Source organism: Tachyglossus aculeatus, chromosome 3 (assembly GCF_015852505.1).
Source record: "Tachyglossus aculeatus isolate mTacAcu1 chromosome 3, mTacAcu1.pri, whole genome shotgun sequence".
In the NCBI taxonomy this organism is placed as follows: Eukaryota; Metazoa; Chordata; class Mammalia; order Monotremata; family Tachyglossidae; genus Tachyglossus; species Tachyglossus aculeatus.
In genome coordinates, this window is record NC_052068.1 from 646,701 (window position 1) to 667,574 (window position 20,874).

At 52.6% G+C, this 20,874-nt stretch overlaps 1 protein-coding gene across 2 annotated transcripts in view; it reads left to right on the forward strand.

Moving 5' to 3' along the window:
- Positions 1 to 20,874, forward strand: part of ABRAXAS2 (abraxas 2, BRISC complex subunit) — a 33,948-nt gene that overhangs the window by 8,932 nt on the left and 4,142 nt on the right. The window contains exons 3-8 of one of the 2 annotated variants that reach the window (XM_038743722.1): positions 4,797 to 4,833; positions 5,716 to 5,782; positions 7,907 to 8,097; positions 10,703 to 10,822; positions 11,975 to 12,059; positions 15,513 to 15,627. In XM_038743722.1, coding sequence (XP_038599650.1) covers positions 4,797 to 4,833; positions 5,716 to 5,782; positions 7,907 to 8,097; positions 10,703 to 10,822; positions 11,975 to 12,059; positions 15,513 to 15,627 — 615 coding nt within the window. The remainder of the gene's footprint in view (positions 1 to 4,796; positions 4,834 to 5,715; positions 5,783 to 7,906; positions 8,098 to 10,702; positions 10,823 to 11,974; positions 12,060 to 15,512; positions 15,628 to 20,874) is intronic. The other variant, XM_038743723.1, reaches the window with a different exon arrangement.

Consider the following 20,874-nt stretch of genomic DNA (forward strand, 5'->3'; position numbering starts at 1 on the left):
ATCCCCAGCTTCTTCTGCTAGTTCATTCATTCAATCAGTAGTATTTATTGAGCGCTTACTGTGTGCAGAGCACCGTACTAAGCGCTTGGGAAGTCTGAGTCGGCGACATGGAGAGACGGTCCCTACCCAACAACGGGCTCACAGTCTAGAAGGGGGAGACAGACAACAAAACCAAACCTGTGGACAGGTGTCAAGTCATCAGAATAAATAGAAGTAAAGCTAGATGCACATCCTAAACAAAATAGAATAGTAAATACGTACAAGTAAAATAAATAGACTAGGAAATATGTGCAAGTAAAATAAATAATAATAATAATGATGGTATTTGTTAAGCGCTTACTATGTGCAAAGCACTGTTCTAGCGCTGGGGAGGTTACAAGGTGATCAAGTTGTCCCATGGGGGAGCTCACAGTTTCAATCCCCATTTTCCAGATGAGGGAACTGAGGCACAGAGAAGTGAAGTGGCTTGCCCAAAGTCACACAGCTGAACAGTTGGTGGAGCCGGGATTTGAACCCACGACCTCTGACTCCAAAGCCCGGGCTCTTTCCACTGAGCCACGCGGCTTCTCATTTATTACTCAAATAGAGTAATAAATCCGTACAAACGTATACAGCGTATGAGAAGCAGCGTGGCTCAGTGGACAGAGCCCGGGCTTTGGAGTCAGAGGTCGTGGGTTCGAATCCCGGCTCCGCCCCATGTCTGCTGCGTGACCTTGGGCAAGTCACTTAACTTCTCGGAGGCTGTTACCTCATCTGTGAAATGGGGATGATGACTGTGAGCCGCACGCGGGACAACCCGATCACCTTGTATCCCCCCAGTGCTTAGAACAGTGCTTTGCGCATAGTAAGCACTTAACATGCCTTTATTATTATTATTAGATATGCAGGTGCTGCGGGGAGGGGAAGGAGGTAGGGCGGGGGAGAGGAAAGGGGGGCTCAGTCGGGGGGCTCAGCTAGTGTCACTTGTGTGGTGATGAACGGTGGAAGCCCGGCGAGTGGCCTGTGCTCTCCGGGCTCCCAGGCTTCGGGTTCGAGGGGGCCGCAGGTGGACGGTGAGCAGGTAGCCACGTGGGAGAGCTTGTCGGCTCTTCCCACCTAGTCCTCAGGGCTCCCACCGCTCCCTCCACGGGGATGGGTCCGGGGCTACTGTGAGGGGCAGAGCCTCAGGGGAGACCAGACTCGAGCCTCCGAATGGCCCTCTAACCCCGACTTGGGCCCTCCCCGCCGACAACATCCACACGGTTTGGGCGGGGACATTCTGGGCACGTTTGATAAGGTCGTTTTCACAGCTTCATCACCGGAGCCGCGTCGTCGTCATCGTCACGGTGTCTGTTAAGCGCTCACTACGTCCCAAGCCCGAGGGTAGATAGATACAAGATCATCAAGCCCCACGGGGAGCTCACAGTCTTGGGGAAGGAAGAACGGGTATCGAATCTCCCTGTTTGCCAGTGAGGAAATGGAGGCCTAGAGAAGTAAAGTGACTTGTCCAAGGTCACGTGGCGGGGCAAGCGGTGGAGCGGGGATTAATAATAATAATGATGGCTTTTATTAAGCGCTTATTGTGTGCAAAGCACTGTTCTAAGCGCTGGGGCGGTTACAAGGTGATCAGGTGGTCCCACAGGGGGCTCACAGTCTTAATCCCCATTTTACAGATGAGGGAACTGAGGCCCAGAGAAGTGAAGTGGCTCGCCCAAAGTCACACAGCTGACAATTGGCAGAGCCGGGATTAGAACCCAATTGTACATATCTATTCTATTTATTTTATTTTGTTAATATGTTCGGTTTCTTTCTCTGTCTCCCCCTTCTAGACTGTGAGCCCACTGTTGGGTAGGGACCGTCTCTATATGTTGCCAACTTGGACTTCCCAAGCACTTAGTACGGTGCTCTGCACACAGTAAGCGCTCAATAAATACGATTGATTGATTGATTGATCCTCTGACTTGGAGGCCTGGGCTCCTTCGTCTAGGCCACACTACTTCTCACTTTCCTGCACATGCAGCCCCTTCCTCTTCGTTGTTCAGACGTGTGCCGCTCTCGTGCTGCTCATCAGGAAGGGCCTGGGGCCGGGCCGGGCCTCGGCTGGGGCTCCCCAAACCCACGGGAGCGCCCGGATGGGGCTCCTGCCCTGGTTGAGGGGTGGCCCGCCCCGGTCGGCTTAGGCCACCTGCCTCGCTAACCCTAATCGATCCATCAACCGTATTTACCGAGCGCTTACCGTGGGCAGGGCACCGTCCAAAGTGCTTGGGAGAGGACAGTATAATCGAGTTGGTTAGACGTGTTCCCCGACCATTGTGGGGATGAGGGAGGGATGAATAAGGAGAGCAAATCGAAGCGCAACGGTGATTCAGAAGGGAGGGGGAGAAGAGGAAATAAGAGCCTAGGGAGGGCCTCTTGGAGGAGATGGGCCTGTGATATTTGAGGCATTTGGTGTGTACAGAATAAGAAAGCGATGCAGTCCTTTCCCACAAGGAGCTTCCATTCCAATAGGGAAGCCACACAGAAACAGATTTCCAACTCGAGTGGTCAGCGTGAATCTGCCCGGATGGTGTCCGTCAGGCGGCAGAAGGGCCGGTATGGCTCGGGGGGCCACGGAGTCACCGGGGAAGCCTTCTTGGAGGTGGTGGGATTGGAGGAAGGATCTTCTTCTAGACTGAGCCCACTGTTGGGTAGGGACTGTCTCTATACGTTGCCAACTTGTACTTCCCAAGCGCTTAGTACAGTGCTCTGCACACAGTAAGCGCTCAATAAATACGATTGATTGATTTGGAGGCGGGCAGGGCTGGGGTCTCTTATGGGGTGGTAGAAGGAGGGAATTCCAGGCCGGGGGCACAGTGAGTATGAGGGGGCGAAGGCGGGAGGGCGGACGGCGAGGGACGAGTGAAGGAGTGAAGAAGACGTCGTCGGGGGGTGGCAGGAGAAGAGAGCAGAGAGAAGGGTCAGGATTAGATGGGGGAGAGCCCAGAAGCCGACTCTGAGGAGCCTTTACTGGACGCAGAGGGGCCCGGGCAGGCAACGGTGGGTTTTGGGGAGAGGAGAGATGGGAGCCGAGCGACGATTCCGGCCCCGGCGTCATTAGCCATTCATTCATTCATTCAATCATATTTATTGAGTGCTTACTGTGTGCAGAGCACTGTACTAAGCGCTTGGGAAGTACAAGTTGATAACATATAGAGATGGTCCCTACCCTGTAGCAGGCTGACAGTCTAGAAGGGGGAGACAGACAACAAAACAACACATATTAACAAAATAAAATAAATAGAATCGTAAATGTGTACAAGTAAAATAGAGTAATAAATCTGTACAGACATATATACAGGTGCTGTGGGGAGGGGAAAGAGGTAGGGCGGGGGGATGGGGAGGGGGAGAGTAATGAGGGGGTTCAGTGTGGGAAGGCCTCCTGGAGGAGGTGAGCTCTCAGTAGGGCTTTGAAGGGAGGAAGAGAGCTAGCTTGGTAGATGTGCGGAGGGAGGGCATTCCGGGACGGGGAGGACGTGGGCCGGGGGTCGGCGGCGGGACAGGCGAGAACAAGGCACGGTGAGGAGATTAGTGGCAGAGGAGCGGAGGGTGCGGGCTGGGCTGGAGAAGGACAGAAGGGAGGTGAGGTAGGAGGGGGCGAGGGGATGGACAGCCTGGAAGCCCAGGGGGAGGAGTTTCTGCCTGATGCGTAGGTTGATTGGTAGCCCCTGGAGATTTTTGAGGAGGGGAGTAACAGGCCCAGAGTGTTTCTGCACAAAGATGATCTGGGCAGCGGCGTGAAATATGGATTGAAGTGGGGAGAGACAGGAGGATGGGAGGTCAGAGAGGTGGCCGATGCAGTAGTCCAGTCGGGATAGGATGAGAGCTTGAACGAGCAGCGTAGCGGTTTGGATGGAGAGGAAAGGACGGATCTTGGCGATGTTGCGGAGGTGAGACCGGCAGGTCTTGGTGACAGCTTGGATGTGAGGGGTGAACGAGTCGAGGATGACACTGAAGTTGCGGGCTTGTGAGACGGGAAGGATGGTAGTGCCGTCAACAGTGATGGGACAGTCAGGGAGAGGGCAGGGTTTGGGAGGGAAGATAAGGAGTTCAGTCTTGGACATATTGAGTGGCCAGTGGCCCTGGCCCCGAGCCACGGGGACGCGTGTCACCGCTTAGGACATGGCTTTGCTAGCCCAAGAGGCCCACGAGAGAACTCATTGTCTGTCACAAAGGAGGGATCGGTTCCCTTTCCCCGGCCGCAGTTCGCCTCCCCTCAAATGCCGTGGCTCTCGGAGGCCACGCGAAAGGCTGAGGGCGGGAAGAGCGCGGCCACCTCCCCTCTGCTTTCCTCCTGTCCTGCGCTCAGCTGGACGGGCCAGTGACGCGTCCACTGTCATTTCATGGGTTTCTTAGGAGCATATTTCCCCTTCTTCACTGTTACCACCTACGTTGCCACGCAGCTGGTCAAGTGCTTAGCGTGGGCCAAACCCTGGGCCATGAATAAATGTAAGACACCTTCCTAACCTGGGCAAAAGGAAGGTGTTTTGAAGTCACTGTGAATTGTTTAGGGAGGGATTTCCCCATTTCCTCATATACCAAGTTGTGTTGACATTCAGGAAGTGGTTAAGAGCAAGGTCTAGCTTCTTATTTCGAATAGTAATGCTACTAATAATACCGATGACGGTCATGGCCACATTAAGCGCTTACTCTGCGCTAAACGCTGGGAGCCGAGAAGATCGCCTGTCCCCCGTCCGAGACTTGGGCCCCGGGCCCTTTTCCGGCTCCCCGGCTGGTCTGAAGTGATTAACTGAGAGGGCTTCTCCCTTTCGTCCTCGCAGAAATCCACAACCACGAGCCCTGTTCGAGACTCTTCAGGTAAGCCGATAGCGTGCTCCGTTTTGCCCTGCTGCTGACCGACCGGTGAGCGAACGGATTTGGGCCCCGGGCGAGGCTCCGGCCAGTGCCGCCACCGGAGCGGGGTCGGGAATGTCCCCGGGGAGCTCCGAGGGTGGTGCTCTGGGCCTCGGGGGCAGAGAGATGGGGTGCCGGTCCTGGGGGCGGGGAGGGGAGGGCATAGGATGGGTTGGCACGCCTCACTGGGGTCCGAGACCAGAACGGGCTCGCGGGGTCATCCGGGGCTCTCCGAACCCCCGCTCAAATCCTTGGCATTCCTTCCCTCGCTGCCGAGGACCTGAGCCTACATCATCATCATCATCAATCGTATTTATTGAGCGCTTACTATGTGCAGAGCACTGTACTAAGCGCTTGGGAAGTACAAATTGGCAACATATAGAGACAGTCCCTACCCAACAGTGGGCTCACAGTCTAAAAGGGGGAGACAGAGAACAAAACCAAACATGCTAACAAAATAAAATAAATAGGATAGATATGTACAAGTAAAATAAATAAATAAATAAATAGAGTAATAAATATGTAGAACCATATATGCATATATACAGGTGCTGTGGGAAAGAGAAGGAGGTAAGATGGGGGGATGGAGAGGGGTTTGAATTTGAGGGGTTTGAGTTTGAATATCCTCCCAACACTACAGTGCTGTGGTGACCTCAGTGGTCCAGCCCACTGGAGCCAGACAGAGGCTCGGGACCCCTTTGTTGGCTTACCCTTCCTCCCTTCATCCTCCCTCCTCCTCTCCCTCCCTCCCTCCCGCCTCACCCTGGGGACTCGGGCCAGCGTCCGGCCGGCACTTGCGCCGAAGTGTGAGACCTCTCCTCCGTTTGGCCTCGCCTGTTCTTTCAGCTTCTACGACTATGCGGGCAAGGTTAATGAAGAGAGTCTGGACAGGATCCTCAAAGATCGAAGAAAGGTAAGGGTGACGACGTCCTCTAAGGGTCTGCGCTTGAGAGAAAAGCGTTCGTCCCGCCGGTCTGTCCAGACGTGCGGCCCGGAAGAGGGGCGACCCTGGCGCCTGCGGTTACATCCTGATGGGAACAGTAACCGTGGGATTTGGTACAGTGCTCTGCACAAAGTAAGCGCTCAATAAATACGATTGATTGATTGATTTGGGGAGCACTTATTATACACCAGGGTAGATACAATTTGTACTTCCCAAGCGCTTAGTACAGTGCTCTGCACACAGTAAGCGCTCAATAAATACGATTGATGATGATACAGGGTGATCATGATAGGCACAGTCCCTGTCCCACCTGTTGGGCGCAGGATAAGTAGGGAGAACAGATAGCGGAACCTGTTTTACAGATGAAGAAACTGAGGCTCAGAGAGGCGAGGGGATCTGCCCGAGATCGCACAGTAGGCAAGCGGCGGAGCCGGAATGAGAACCCAGGTCCCGTGATGCCCGGGATCTTTAATAATAATAATAATGATGGCATTTATTAAGCGCTTACTATGTGCAAAGTACTGTTCTAAGTGCTGGGGAGGTTACAAGGTGATCTGCAGCTCCATGAGGGAAAGGGACTTTGTCTGGCCAGATTAACTTGTATCCTCCCCAGCACTAGTATACTGCTTAGCACATAGTAAGCACTTAACAAATATGATAATAATAATACTAATGGCATTTGTTAAGTGCTTACTATGTACAAAGCACTGTTCTAAGCACTGGGGAGGTTACAGGGTGATCAGGTTGTCCCACGGGGGGCTCACGGTCTTCATCCCCATTTTACAGATGAGGGAACTGAGGCCCAGAGAAGTTAAATGACGCGCCCCAAGTCACACAGCTGACAGTTGGCAGAGTTGGGATTCCAACCATGACCTCTTTCCGCCAGGACGCCACGCTGCCGCTCGAACGGACTCTCGATCCAAGCGGCAACCGGTCCCCTCCGGGTAGGGCGAGGCCGAGAGCCACGGGGGCTGCGGCGAGCGACCGTGTGGCCCTCCCGAGCCGAAGCTCCGTAGCCGTAGCCCAGGCCGGCATCGCCCGCGTCCCCCTTGCCCCCCACCCAGAAGCCGCCTCCCTCATCAAAAGGCGGAAAGAAGCCGCGAAGCCCTGGCGGGGATTCAATCCGGGGATGCGGCAGGGTCGGCCCCGGTCATTCTGTCTGTTTCACATCACGAGAGACCTTTCCTCCGGAAGGCGCGTATTCAGTTTAGTGGAAAAATCAATCAATCAATCGTATTTATTGAGCGCTTAACTGTGTGCAGAGCACTGGACTAAGCGCTTGGGAAGTACAAGTTGGCAACGTACAGAGACAGTCCCTACCCAACAGTGGGCTCGCAGTCTAAAAGGGGGAGACAGAGAACAAAACCAAACATACTAACAAAATAGAATAGATATGTACAAGATAAATAAATAGAGTAATAAATATGTACAAACATATATACATATCTTCTTATTATTATTATCATCACCTGGGCACCCCCCAAGCGCTTCGAACGGTGCTCTTGTGCCTATTTATTCTATTTATTTTACTTTGCTAATACGCTTTGTTTTGCTGTCTGTCTCCCCCCTCCAGACCGTGAGCCCGCCGTTGGGCAGGGCCCGTCCCCACGTGTTGCCAACTCGCACCTCCCAAGGGCCCAGCACGGGGCTCTGCGCCCAGCAAGCGCTCAACAAATACGACTCATCCCCTTGTAACCTCCCCAGCGCTTAGAACAGTGCTTTGCACATAGTGAGGGCTTAACAAATGCCATCATCATCAAATAGACCGAATGAATGAATAAGCAGTCAATAAATCCGATTGAGCGAATGAATGAGCGAATGAATGAATGGGCGGGGGCGTCTGTCCCCTGAAATCCGACTGAATGAATGGATAAGCGGTCAATAAATCCGACTGAACGAATGAATGAGCGAATGAATGAATGGGCGGGGGTCCACCTCCTGAGGTAACCGTCCGCCACGGCCCAGGGGCCGGAGCCCAGGGCGGCCGCGGTCCCTGCCGTCTTGCTTAAGGCTGGGGTCTTGCTCTCTTTGTCTCTCTGTCTCTCCCTCCTCTCTCTCTCTGTCTCTCTCTTTCTCTGTCTCTGTGTCTCTCAGAGCGTGATCGGCTGGTACCGATTTAGGCGAAACACCCAGCAGCAGATGTCCTATCGAGAACAGATCGTGCATCGCCAGCTGACCCACCTTCTGGGCGTGCCCGACCTGGTCTTCCTGCTCTTCAGCTTCATCTCCACAGTCAACAACTCCACCCACGCCCTGGAGCACGTGCTCTTCAGGCCCAACCGCAGGTAAAGAAGGGGCCCGTCCTCCCTCCCGGGGAACGGTATGGGGACACAGCCCTGCCCCGCGGGAAAGCCGCAGCGCGTCCGACCGAGTGCCGGAAAAGCAAAGCTCTTCCGATTCCCCCCCGGCTAGACCGGGTCACTCGGGGTCTCCGAAAGGAGCGTTTTCCCCTTGGCCGTTGTCTCCGGTCCAGGCCGGATTGACTAAAAGCGCAGTGGGTTTTGTTTTTTTGGTTGTTTTTTTTTTAAAACAATTCTGAATTTCGGGGGTACTAGCGCCGGTGCTTGGGTGACCCTTGAGAGCGGGCTCTGGGCGGGAGGGAGACCCGGGCGGGCGGCCCAGGCAGGCGTGAAGCTCAGCCAGGCCCCTCTGGAGCGACACGATGGTCATCATCATCATCATCATCATCAATCGTATTTATTGAGCACTTACTGTGTGCAGAGCACTGTACTAAGCGATTGGGAAGTACAAGTTGGCAACAACTTGTTCAACATCAACAACTTGTTGATGGTCGAGCCAGGGGCCACCGGGGCCTTCCGGGATGAATCGTTCCAAAGCCCAGTCTTCTTTTTCCTTCTTTTTTCCACCCGCAGCCTCCCCGGAGGCTCCCCTGGTTGCTCCCTTTCCTACTGGAAGGATCTTGGGGCAAACAGGGCTGGCAGTGCTTGTGGGCAGAGTGACTGGCAGTGAGTGGTGGGGGTGATAGGTTGGTAGCAAGCAGGTCAGGCAGTGGACGGTGGGACCCCTCCTCACTTTTCAAAGGGCAGTTGAGCCCATTGGCACCTATCCTGTGGGACAAAAGCCACAGCCGGGGCTTCGTGCTCCTTTATAATGGCATTTATTAAGCGCTTACTATGTTCAAAGCCCTGTTCTAAGCGCTGGGGAGGTTACAAGGTGATCAGGTTGTCCCACGGGGGGCTCACAGTCTTCACCCCCATTCTACACATGAGGTCACTGAGGCCCAGAGAAGCGAAGTGCCTTGCCCAAAGTCACACAGCTGACAATTGGCAGAGCCGGGATTTGAACCCGTGACCTCGGACTCCAAAGCCCGGGCTCTTTCCACTGAGCCATGCTGCTTACTCCTTTGTAGTAAGAGTATTTGCTAAGCACTTCCCGCGGGCAGAGCTCTGTACTAAACTCTGGGAAAAAGTACGCAGCTGGAGTTTTGACACAGGCCCTGGCCCTCAAGGGGCTTGCGGGTTTTTGGAGGGTTTTTTTAGTGCTTACTATGTGCCAGGCACTATCCTAAGCACCAGGGTGCATACAAGCTAATCAGTCAAGCGCTTAGTACAGTGCTCTGCACACAGTAAGCGCTCAATAAATACGATTGATGAAGTTGGACACTGCCCACGTCCCACGTGGGGCTCACAGTCTTGAGCTACGTTTTACAGATGAGGGAACCAAGAAGCGAAGTGATTTGCTCAAGGTCAGACGAGTGGCTTAGCCAGGATCAGGACCCAGGTGCTCTGGTTCTCTGGCCCGTAATCAATCAATCAATCAATCAATCAATCAATCGTATTTATTGAGCGCTCACTGTGTGCAGAGCACTGTACTAAGCGCTTGGGAAGTACAAGTTGGCAATCTATCCATTGTACCGAGCCGGAGTCTTAATAGCGGGCTGGTGACAGATGCAGAAGGAGCAGAGAAACGGAAAATACGGAACTGTAAAGGTTCATTCATTCATTCAGTCGTATTTATTGAGCACTTACTGTGTGCAGAGCACTGTACTAAGCGCTTGGTTCTCAGGGCTTACGCAGCGTTGCGCACACGTCACCCTGCCCATGGAACGCTTCATGGGGCTGGGGCCCCAGGGCGGCAGGGGGAGAATCGGTCAGCCCGTGCCCCCCAACCCCTGGCCCGCCACCGCTCTAGCTCCTTCTGTCCACGGATGGGTCCCACTTGATGATCTCATGTCTATCCCAGCGTCCAATACAGTGCTTGGCATCAGTGACGCACTTAACAAATACCACTGGTTCCCCTATTCGGTAATTTATTTTCATTCATTCATCCATTCAATCGTAGTTATTGAGCGCTTACTGTGTGCAGGGCACTGTACTAAGCGCTTGGGAAGCACATGGTGGGAACGTATAGAGACGGTCCCTACCCGACAACGGGCTCACAGTCTAGAAGTGGGGGGAGACAGACAACACAACATGTGGACAGGTGTCAAGTCAGAACAAAACTGTGAGCCCCCCGTGGGACAACCTTATCACCCTGTAACCTCCCTGGCGCTTGGAACAGTGCTTTGCACATAGTAAGCGCTTAACAAGTACCATCATCATCAAGTAGAATATTTTAATGTCCTTCTCCCGCTCTAGACCATAAGCCCCTCGAGGGCTGGGCCGGGTTGTACGGTACTTTCCCAAGCGCTTCGCGTAGGGCTCTGCACCCAGCCAGCACTCGATAAATACCATCGATGGGTGGATCGGTTAGTCTTCACGGGGAACGTAGCCAGCAAAATAGCTCAGGTTCGTCGAATAAGAAACAGTAAAGACTTAGGGGCCACTGGTCGCCTGCCCGGTTGCATCCCGCCCCCGCGGCTAAATCCCCCCAGGAGCCTCCGGAGAATGGGACATGCTTTTCAACCCTCTCTCCCAAATTTTCCTACAGGTATAATCAAAGGGTGTCGCTTGCTATCCCCAATCTAGGCAACACTAGTCAGCAGGAGTACAAAGCTTCCTCAGTGCCAAACACTTCTCAAAGCTATGCCAAAGTCATTAAAGAGCACGGGTAAGTCGAATGGCTGCGTGGTCTCGTTCGGTGGTGAAAGCGTCGAATACGTGCCGTGGATATTCGGGAGAAACGGGCGGCATTTCAAGTTCCGGAGCGTGGCCCTCGGGGCCTCTCTAAATTACGCCCCTTCTCACCGTGCCAGCCCGTTGGCTTTGACTTTCTAAAACCTCCTCCTTCGCGGCACGGGGTTCGGCCACAGGTAAGTTGGGGGTCCTGAGCGCCCCTGGAGACCCTGCCTGCTGAGAGGCGGCGGGGAGGGTGGGGAGGGAAGTCCCCTTTTAGACTGTGAGCCCACTGTTGGGTAGGGACTGTCTCTATACGTTGCCAATTTGTACTTCCCAAGCGCTTAGTACAGTGCTCTGCACATAGTAAGCGCTCAATAAATGTGATTAAAAAAAAAAAGAGGGAAGGGTGACTTACCTCAGCACCTCGCAGAGTCGCGTCCATTTCTCGTGTGCCAGGTAGCAGAAACCACCCGCCCTCTCGGGGAACCTCGTCAACTGGCTCCGGGCCCAGAATGAGAGGTTTATTACTCACCTGTGGCGGGCCTCACTATCCAGGCTCCTTTGGCTAAAACGGGGGGATCCGACGTCCTCTTATTCGGTGGTAAAAATGTCAAATACGTGCTGTGTAAATTCAGGAGAAACTTGGCCTGAAACAGGTGGCGTTTCAAGTTCTGCAGTGGAGCCTTTCTAAATTACGCCCCATGTCGCCTTGCCAGCTCATTGGCTTCGACTTTCTAAAACCTCCACCTTTGCGGCCCGGGGGCCCAAAAGCAGGTCATTGTTTGTTCGGGAGCCATTCCCCCCCATTTATCACAGGGTCGGTCCCCCGGAGAAAATTGGTCTGGCCCGAAGGCGGTGCGTTTTTCAGGAAACATTGCTCCCTATCCACAGTTTAGCTTCCCCTTCTAGACTATAAGCTCCCGGTGGGCAGAGAACGTATCTCCAAACTCAGTTGCATCGTACTCTCCCAAGTGCTTAGTACAAACGCTCTGCCTAAAGCAAGCGCTCAATAAATATCACCAGTGGATAGACAGCGTAGGAAGGGAGATGAGTTATCGGGTAAGCGTGGAAATTCAGATCGTAAAGGTTAAAGGATGCTTTGATAGGGTTATTGTCTAACGTTATTTTTGCATCTGTTTTCTAGTACTGATTTTTTTGATAAAGATGGAGTGATGAAGGACATCAGGGCTATTTATCAGGTTTATAATGCACTTCAGGAGAAAGTTCAGGTAACCAGCTTTCTTTAACCTTGACTAATATTCCCGTTAACACCCGGCTCCTTTCACTTCCATTGTGGGATTTGAAGCATCAGGAGTTCTTGCCCGGGCTGAAGTCACACCGCTCGTGGCAAAGGACCGAGAAAACGACCCTGCCCTAGCTTCCTCGGAATTGATCCGGAGTGATTTGAGCAGAGCCCCTTTGAGGGGGGCCGGGGGATGTGGCAGGGATTCCTCTTGAATCCCTGAGCGGGCGATACCACGGGAGCCGGAGAGGCTTCCGGGTCCCGGGACCGGCCCTGTTTCGGGATTTGTTAGGAGCGCAGGCCTGAGGGTAAGAAGAACCTGCGTTCTAATCCCAGCTCCACCACTGATTTACTGTGTGACTTTGGGCAAGTCACTTCAATTCTCTGTGCCTCAGTTCCCTCATCTATAAAATGGGGATTAAGACCGTGAGCCCCATATGGGACACGGACTGTGTCCAACCTCATTACCTTGTATCTGCCCCCCTCCTTGGAACAGTGCCGGGCACGTAGTAAGCGCTTAACAAAGATCATTTTGTCTTAAAAGCACTTGCTGAGAGCCGAGGCCGTTCTAAGCACTGGGATGGATACAAGCTACACGCCCGGGGCTCCTAGTCTAAGTAGGAGGGAGAACGAGTGTTGAATCCCTATCCTGCAGGTGAGGAAACCGAGGCCCGGAAATAACAATAATAATAATGGCATTTATTAAGCGCTTACTATGTGCAAAGCACTGTTCTAAGCGCTGGGGAGGTTACAAGGTGATCAGGTGGTCCCACGGGGGGCTCACAGTCTTAATCCCCATTTTGCAGATGAGGGACAGCAGAGGCGTGGTGTCTCTGGGCTGGTACTCGGGTCCCCCGGCCCCAGGGCCGTGCTCTCTGCACCAGGCCTCCCTGCTCCTGCCCAGGAGCTATGGAAGGGAAGGGGGACGGGTGCTGTCATCGGAGCCCGAGGAGCCCAGTGAGTAAACGGCTCGGAGGAGAGACGCTGTCGAAAGCAGGGAGTACGTGGCCTCCGGTTCGGGGTGAGGGCCGCCCTGCCGGGAGGCTGGCAAAAGGAGGCATCTCTGCCTCTTCTAGACTGTGAGCCCACTGTTGGGTAGGGACCGTCTCTATATGTTGCCAACTTGGACTTCCCAAGCGCTTAGTCCAGTGCTCTGCACACAGTAAGTGCTCAATAAATACGATTGAATGAATGAATGCCCCCTACCAGATGCAGGCCACGAGGAACAGGGCCACAGGGCTGCGGGGTGAGGGCTCCTAGTCGGAGGGCTTATGCTCTCTCCCCCTCCCTCCAGGCTCGCATCTCCTCCTGCCTTCAGGACATCTCCATCTGGATGTCCGCCCGCCACCTAAAGCTCATGTCGAAGACTGAGCTCCTTGTCTTCCCTCCCAAACCTTGTCCTCTCCCTGACTTTCCCATCTCTGTTGACGGCACTACCATCCTTCCCGTCTCACAAGCCCGCAACCTCGGTGTCATCCTCGACTCCGCTCTCTCATTCACCCCTCACATCCAAGCCGTCACCAAAACCTGCCGGTCTCAGCTCCGCAACATTGCCAAGATCCGCCCTTTCCTCTCCATCCAAACCGCTACCCTGCTAATTCAAGCTCTGATCCTATCCCGTCTGGACTACTGCACTAGCCTTCTCTCTGATCTCCCATCCTCGTGTCTCTCTCCACTTCAATCCATACTTCAGGCTGCTGCCCGGATTATCTTTGTCCAGAAATGCTCTGGACATATTACTCCCCTCCTCAAAAACCTCCAATGGCTACCGATCAATCTGCGCATCAGGCAGAAACTCCTCACCCTGGGCTTCAAGGCTCTCCATCACCTCGCCCCCTCCTACCTCACCTCCCTTCTCTCCTTCTCCAGCCCAGCCCGCACCCTCCGCTCGTCCACCACTAATCTCCTCACTGTACCTCGCTCTTGCCTGTCCCGCCATCGACCCCCGGCCCACGTCATCCCCCGGGCCTGGAATGCCCTCCCTCTGCCCATCCGCCAAGCTAGCTCTCTTCCTCCCTTCAAGGCCCTGCTGAGAGCTCACCTCCTCCAGGAGGCCTTCCCAGACTGAGCCCCTTCTTTCCTCTCCCCCTCGTCCCCCTCTCCATCCCCCCGTCTTACCTCCTTCCCTTCCCCACAGCACCTGTATATATGTATATATGGTTGTACATATTTATTACTCTATTTATTTATTTATTTATTTATTTTACTTGTACATTTCTATCCTACTTATTTTATTTTGTTGGTATGTTTGGTTCTGTTCTCTGTCTCCCCCTTTTAGACTGTGAGCCCACTGTTGGGTAGGGACTGTCTCTATGTGATGCCAATTTGTACTTCCCAAGCGCTTAGTACGGTGCTCTGCACATGGTAAGCGCTCAATAAATACAATTGATTGATTGATTGATGATTATGGGATGAGTCGTAGCCACCCCCTGCCCGGAATCCCCATTCGGCTCCCCCGGCCCGGTCTACACCGACTGGTTGTAAGCCATCCCTGCGAGAATCAGCCTGGGCGCTCTCGGACCGCGAGGAGCAAAGCCTGGGGCCGGGTTCTTATTTACTCTAGAGATCGGCGCACCTTTACCCCCACGTTCTTCCCGTCGTCCCCTGCCCTGATTTTGAAAAATCCCCACGCCGCTTTTTCTGAAGAATTGGTTGTCAGAATCTAAATGGTCAATTGAGGAAACCCAACAGGCTCACTTGTACTTTTCAAGAGCTCATCACCTGAATCAATCAATCAATCATATTTATTGAGCGTTTACTGTGTGCAGAGCACTGTACTAAGCGCTTGGGAAGTACAAGTTGGCCACATATAGAGACAGTCCCTACCCAACAGTGGGCTCACAGTCTAGAAGGGGGAGACAGAGAACAAAACCAAACATACTAACAAAATAAAATAAGTAGAATAGGTATGTACAAGTAAAATAAATAAATAAATAGAGTAATAAATATGTACAAACATATATACATATATGCAGGTGCTGTGGGGAAGAGAAGGAGGTAAGATGGGGGGATGGAGAGGGGTTTGAATTTGAGGGGTTTGAGTTTGAATATCCTCCCAAACTCAGACAGTCACCACCGGGTTTCATTCATTCATTCGTTCAATTGTATTTATTGAGCACTTACTGTGTGCAGAGCACTGGACTAAGCGCTTGGGAAGTACACCTCCAGGAGCCCTCCATCCATCCCTTGGGTCTTTTTTCTCGGCTCGTTTCTCGGTTTCGAACGCTTCTTATTTGGGGAAGGGTGCCTCGTTCTCCATTTTTCCAGAAACGCTGCTCCCCCTGTATAAATGATGCTGGGATTCTCTTGGAAGGTCCCAGGGGTTGCTTTCTGTACTTTGCACGTGTCTGCGTTTGTGTCTGGAAGGAGACCTTTCGATGTTTGCCCTCTGACTCCCCCCGGGCTGACTTATTTCACGCACGATGCTTTTTGTCCCCAGGCGGTCTGTGTAGAGGTAGAAAAAAGCGAGCGGGTCGTGGAATCCTTTCAGTCAGACGTAAACAAATTAAAAAGGCGAATCGTTCAGAGGAAAAGCGAGAAGGAGCAAGAAATGAGTAAGTCTTTCTTCTCCGCTTCAACTTCCACGGGAACACGGTCGGGTCGCGCATTTCACGGGGTGTTGGTGGCACGAGCTTCGCTGACGAACGTGATGGGTCGAGCGAGGGCTCGTCTCCCCGCGTCCCCTCTCCGCCCCCCACGCCCCTCACTTCCATCTGGCCACCGGCCGGTAATGAAAGCAGCAAAACAGACTGGAAAAGCGGAAGGCAAAATGGAAACGTCTGCCGGTAAAGGGTCGCTGGCCTCTAGTTGGGTTGATGTGGGTGGTCCTGGCATGGGTGAGATGCTCATGGGGCCTTCGAGGAGCCGGACGTTGGCGGGCGGGTTGATTTCCTATCGATCGCTTGGTGCTACTCACCAAGCACCCGCTGGCCAGTGCGCGGGCGAATGCCCCGGAGATGGGCCCGGCCCTCAAAGAGCTTCCAGTCCATCGGGTGGGGCGGACAGACTGGAGCCATCCGTGGAAGCCTCTGGCTGGTGGGAGCAGAAGCGGAGCGGGATCAGTTTTCCATAACCAAGGGGAAGGGGACCACTGTCTTTGTCGTCGCTCATCCGGGAAAGGAGTGCGCACACGGCGCCGTCGACGCTGCGCTTGGTTTGGTACTAGGCTGTTTCTAGACTGTGAGCCCACTGTTGGGTAGGGACCGTCTCTATATGTTGCCAACTTGGACTTCCCAAGCGCTTAGTACAGTGCTCTGCACACAGTAAGCACTCAATAAATACGATTGATACTGAATGGGTGGAGCGGGGCGGCCCGCACAGCCGCCGTGGGGCTCCCTCCTCCCCCCTCTATCCCCCCCGCCTTACCTTCTTCCCTTCCCCACAGCACCTGTACATATGTATATATGTTTGTACGGATTTATTACTCCATTTATTTATTTTACTTTTACATATCTATTCTGTTCATTTTATTTTATTAATATGTTTTGTTGTCTGTCTCCCCCCTCTAGACTGTGAGCCCACTGTTGGGTATGGGCCGTCTCTATGTGTTGCCGACTTGTACTTCCCAAGCGCTTAGTCCAGTGCTCTGCACACAGTAAGCGCTCAATAAATACGATTGATTGATTGATTGATTGATCAGAGGGGCCAGGGCCATAAGCCCCGTCCCCTCCCCACCCGTTTGGCTAGGGCGGACTCTGATGCCGTGTTGGGTCGCCACTTTGCTCCATTTTGGGGGCGGGGAAGAGCGCTTAGGGCGGTGACCACCACCAGAGAGGGTCGGAGTAGGGGAGAGCGGGGGCGTGGGGTCTTTGGCCCCACCCCGGTGGGCTGGTACACGTGTGTGCCAGGCATGTGCCCCAGCCCGGCGGGCGAGGAACCTCAAGGGGCCGGACCAGAGGAGCTTCTTTGCTGGTCTGCTGGGGGACTTGCATCTCCTGGCATATTGTGCACAGGGTTGGCTGCCCTTCCGTGCATTCATTCATCATTCAATTGTATTTATTGAGCGCTTACGGTGTGCAGAGCACTGTACTAAGCGCAAGCCCCCTATAGGACAGTACTTTGTGAGTGTGTGTGTGTCTCGGGTGGAGGGGGGGCCTCGGCTTGAGGTCAGAGTGCTCCCGGTGACCCCATCCTCCTTCCCCCCCACCCCAAGGAGACTCACGTTCTGACGATTTATTCATTCATTCAGTCATATTTATTGAGCGCTTGCTGTGTGCAGAGCACTGTACTGAGCGCTTGGGAAGCCGACTTGTACTTCCCAAGCGCTTAGTACAGTGCTCTGCACACAGTAAGCGCTCAATAAATACGATTGATTGATTGATATAGAGACGGTCCCTACCCAACAGCGGGCTCACAGCCTAGAAGGGGGAGACAGAGAACAAAACAAAACATATTAACAAAATAAAATAAGTAGAATAGATATGTGCAAGTAAAATGAATAAATAAATAGAGTAATAAATATGTACAAACATATTACATATATACAGGTGCTGTGGGGAAGGGAAGGAGGTAAGATGGGGGGGATGGAGAGGGAGACAAGGGGGAGAGGAAGGAGGGGGCTCAGTCAGGGAAGGCCTCCTGGAGGAAGTGAGCTCTCAGTAGGGCCTTGAATCAATCAATCAATCGTATTTATTGAGCGCTTACTGTGTGCAGAGCACTGTACTAAGCGCTTGGGAAGTACAAGTTGGCAACATATAGAGACAGTCCCTACCCAACAGTGGGCTCACAGTCTAAAAGGGGGATATATGTATATATGTTTGTACATATTTATTACTCTATTTATTTATTTATTTTATTTGTACATATCTATTCTATTTATTTTATTTTGTTAGTATGTTTGGTTTTGTTCTCTGTCTCCCCCTTTTAGACTGTGAGCCCACTGTTGGGTAGGGACTGTCTCTATATGTTGCCAATTTGTACTTCCCAAGCGCTTAGTACAGTGCTCTGCACACAGTAAGCGCTCAATAAATACGATTGATGATGATGAGGATGATGATACGGTCACCGCACTCAGGAGGCTTCCAGTCAAGCGGCAGGCCCAGGCCGCCACCTTCTGCTCTGCTTGCGGCGGGGAGGAGCCCAGTCAATCGGTGGTATTTATTGAGCACTTGCTATGTGTCGAGCACCGTTGGGAGAGTACAACACAACGGAATGAGCGGACAAGTTCTCTGACCATAACGAGCCCGAGAGGGCAGAAGGCGGGGAGCGTGAAGGGGGTTATTTTATTTTATTTTATTTTGTTAGTATGTTTGGTTTTGTTCTCTGTCTCCCCCTTTTAGACTATTGGGTAGGGACTGTCTCTCTATGTTGCCAACTTGTACTTCCCAAGCGCATAGTACAGTGATCTGCACACAGTAAGCGCTCAATAAATGCGATTGATGATGATGTGGGAGGATAAACAGCGGGACAGAGGGGGGTGAGTTCTCCCCGCCTGAGGTGGTGCGGAGGCTTTGATGGGGGCAGGCTTGAAGGAGACGAGGGGGTGGGCCCCGCGGGGGCCCGGGGGAGCGAAATCCCGAGCTGAGGCCTGGCGGCCCGAGGGAAGGCCGTTGGCACCGAGCCCGGGCACCAGCGGTCCGGAGGCGGGGAAGTGGTGGACCCAGGCTGCGCGGCTGGCGCGGTGGAAAGAGCCCGGGCTTTGGAGTCAGAGGTCGTGGGTTCAAATTCCGGCTCCACCCATTGTCAGCTGGGTGACTTTGGGCAAGTCGCTTCACTTCTCTGGGCCTCAGTTACCGCCTCTGGAAAATGGGGATTGAGACTGTGAGTCCCCTGCCATGGGACAACCTGATCAATCAATCAATCAATCGTATTTATTGAGCGCTTACTGTGTGCAGAGCACTGGACTAAGCACTTGGGAAGTACAAGTTGGCAACGTATAGAGACGGTACCTACCCAACAGTGGGCTCACAGTCTAAAAACCTGATCACCTTGTAACCTCCCCGGCGCTTAGTACGGTGCTTTGCACATAGTAAGCGCTTAATAAACGCCTTCATTATCCCAGACTGAGCCCCCTCCTTCCTCTCCCCCTCCCTACGCCCCCTGCCTTACCTCCTTCCCCTCCCCGCAGCACCTGTATAGATGTTTGTACGTATTTATTACTCTATTTTATTTGGACATATTCTATTTATTTGATTTTGTTAATACGTTTTGCTTTGTCGTCTGTCTCCCCCTTCTAGACTGTGAGCCCGCTGTTGGGTAGGGACCGTCTCTAGATGCTGCCAACTTGGACTTCCCAAGCGCTTAGTCCAGTGCTCTGCACACAGTAAGCACTCAATAAATACGATTGAATGAATGGGTGAACGAGGGGCCCGGTTCTGTCTGTGCCGGAGGAAGGCAAGGTGGGCTGCCATTAGCCCTGGCAGGAGGCGAGCCTCACTGTGAACGACTGAGGTTGTGGAACTGAGGGAGACGCCTACCAACCAATGCAGAAGAGTCAGTCAGTAGATCGTATTTACTATTCTGTTTATTTTATTTCGTTAATATGTTTTGTTTTGCTGTCTGTCTCCCCCTTCTAGACCTCGAGCCCGCTGTTGGGTCGGGACCGCCTCCGTATGTTGCCGACTTATACTTCCCAAGTGCTTAGTCCAGTGCTCTGCACACAGTAAGCGCTCAATAAATACGATTGAATGAATGAATGAATTTATTGAGCGCTTACTGTGTGCAGAGCACTGGACTCAGTGCTGGAGGGGGAGTACCATATAATCAATCAATCAATCAATTGTATTTATTGAGCGCTTACTGTGTGCAGAGCACTGGACTAAGCGCTTGGGAAGTCCAAGTTGGCAGCATATAGAGACGGTCCCTACCCAACAGTGGGCTCACAGTCTAGAAGGGGGAGACAGAGAACAAAACCAAACATATTAACAAAATAAAATAAATAGAATAGATATGTACAAGTAAAATAAATAAATGGAGTAATAAATATGTACAAACATATATACAGGTGCTGTGGGGAAGGGAAGGAGGTAAGACGGGGGGATGGAGAGGGGAGCGAGGGGGAGAGGAAGGAGGGGGCTCAGTCAGGGAAGGCCTCCAGGAGGAGGTGAGCTCTCAGTAGGGCCTTAAAGCCTTGTTATATAACTATAACAGATACGTTCCCCGCTCACAATGACCTTATAGTCTAGAGGGAGGGGCAGATTTTAATATAAATAAATAAAATTACAGCTATGGACGTAAGTGCCTTGGGGGCTGACTAAAGGGAGCACGTCAGGGCGACGCAGAAGGGAGTCGAAGAAGAGGCCGACCACTTGTGGTCTCTGACCCCTGACCAGGTCGCCAGTTTTTCATTCATTCATTCATTCATAATCGTTTTTATTGAGCGCTTACTGTGTGCAGAGCACTGTACTAAGCGCTTGGGAAATACAAGTTGGCAACATATAGAGGCGGTCCCTACCCAACAGTGGGCTCACAGTCTAGTCACAGTCCTTCTTCCTTTGGGATTCCTGACTTTTGTTAGGCTGGTGGCTTTTAATTGGCCGGGGGTCTTTCTGCTTGTGATTAATATAATAATAGTGATGGCATTTGTTAATCAATCAATCGTATTTATTGAGCGCTTACCGTGTGCCGAGCACTGTACTAAGCACTTGGGAGTAAAAGTTGGCAACATATAGAGACAGTCCCTACCCAACAGCGGGCTCACAGTCTAGAAGGGGGAGACAGACAACAAAACAAAACATATTAACAAAATTCATTCATTCATTCAATCATATTTATTGAGCGCTTACTGTGTGCAGAGCACTGTACTAAGCGCTTGGGAAGTCCAAATTGGCAACAGATAGAGACGGTCCCTACCCAACAGTGGG